This window comes from Arachis ipaensis, chromosome B06 (assembly GCF_000816755.2).
Source record: "Arachis ipaensis cultivar K30076 chromosome B06, Araip1.1, whole genome shotgun sequence".
Lineage (NCBI taxonomy): Eukaryota > Viridiplantae > Streptophyta > Magnoliopsida > Fabales > Fabaceae > Arachis > Arachis ipaensis.
This window is the reverse complement of record NC_029790.2, coordinates 1,089,843-1,091,659: the sequence shown is the minus strand read 5'-3', so window position 1 is coordinate 1,091,659 and position 1,817 is coordinate 1,089,843. Positions and strand designations below refer to the sequence as shown.

Sequence of the window (1,817 nt, the reverse complement as noted above, 5' to 3'; positions counted from 1 at the left end):
TACCACTGAGTAAGAAAAATGTTGAGAAAAGGAATGAAGAAAAAATGCAAATGAAATATTATTATTATATCTATGAATTATTAATAATATTACCTAATGTTGGTAAACTTAAATGAATTTACCCTTTATATGTTTTATTAACGGTGAAAACTCAGGTGAAGTCGACTTCACGTGAAGTTGATATTTCAGAGCCGTTAGATGAAAATTTAGTCAAATTAGTCAAATCATCTAACGGCTCTCAGATATTAACTTTCGACTGTACCTGAGCTTTCACCTTTATTAATTTACTTGATGGAGAAAGAAATAAATAAAGAAAAATTAGAAATACTTACAATACTAGTAGTGGAGTGCTGCATATGATGATGATCATCAAGACCAATAATATTATGGAAAAGGTTTTCTGTAAATAATTGACCATTAAGACCATGATGATGATGATGATCCTTTGAATATGATGATGTTGTTGTTGTTGAGGTTAATAGATCTAAGGGCTGCTGATGATGATGCATTATGCTTGAAGAAATTTCTGCTGATGGGTGGTTCAAATTTGAGACATTTATGGTTGGATATATACTAATATAGGCCTTATTAATATTATTATTATTACCACCAATATAATTATGATAATGACTTTGTGCATTAGTGGAAGAAGTGGAGTAATATTGCTCTTCTTGAGAAAGGTTCTTCATTAAGAGCCTCCCATTACTCATCATCATATCTTTGTTCTCTTCATTATTATTGTAACCTAAATAATCTTGGATCATTGAACCATTCAGGTTTGGCTTCAAGTTATCATCACCAACCCTAATACAATGAATATATGCATCATTAATTAATACATTTTGATTCGGAAATGTTTGGTAACAAAAAAAATTAGGCAAAAACAGTCATAACTTGCCTTATTTAGCATTTATTGATTGTTACGACAATTAATGAATGCTAAATAAGGCAAGTTTTTGCTGTATTATAGCCGTAGCAATTACTTACACATATTTATTAATACAAAATGGTCAATGGATTTTTTTGTTATGATGCATGTTGATAAGATCTTAAGAAATAAAACCCTTTTAAGAAAACTTAATATTAATGAAGTAAAGTTGCTATGATAATGAATATGAAGAAGCATTAATTACATGAAGGAATGAACAACTTACATAGTTGTATTTGGTGAGCTCCAAGAATGGTTGCTTCCAACACCATAGCAAGATGAAGAACAAGCCTCAACATTATTATCATCATGTGGTTTTTGTTGGTCTTGAAGAAGATGATGATGATGAAGGAGATTATTATTATGGTTGGTAGATTCCATAATAAGATAAGTAGTTATATTCTATGGAACTAGAAAAAAAGGGAATTAAGGGCTTGAATTTGAAAATCCCAAAAAGATATATAGATGAGTTTGAAAGTGAATGCAATTAATAATAAGTAAGAACCATTTGGCAAACATAGGAATATATACCTTAATAATAATTAATATATTATTCATAAAGGAACGAACAATGTTTCAGGTTATAATATAATTATAATAAGGTTATACATATCCCTTTTGTGAGTTTTCATCTTTACCCTTTTCAAAGCTTTGAATTTAAAGTGACCTTGAAAGGAAAAAGGAAGAGAGCATTCTCCATAAGTAGCTCTGACTTTTAATTATTTAATTTTCTTTTTGGTTTAACTTTACTTTTGTTTTTCTTACATAAAAAAGAAAAAAGTAACATTTTTTGTCCTATAACATTCTCATCCATGCCCACTTTTGCTGCTCTATCTTCAAATATTTGTGCATTATTTTTAGCTTATCACATTATAACATTAACGAAATT

General features: G+C 28.8%; 1 protein-coding gene across 1 annotated transcript in view; it reads right to left on the bottom strand.

The window, feature by feature from the left end:
* The window catches only part of LOC107647881 (transcription factor bHLH110-like), a 4,760-nt gene extending 3,328 nt beyond the window's left edge, over positions 1-1,432 (bottom strand). Inside the window, exons 1-2 of the mRNA XM_016351929.2 lie at positions 1,155-1,432; positions 333-804 (exon numbers count right to left, since the gene is read on the bottom strand). Coding sequence (XP_016207415.1) covers positions 333-804; positions 1,155-1,309 — 627 coding nt within the window. The 5' untranslated portion in view covers positions 1,310-1,432. The remainder of the gene's footprint in view (positions 1-332; positions 805-1,154) is intronic.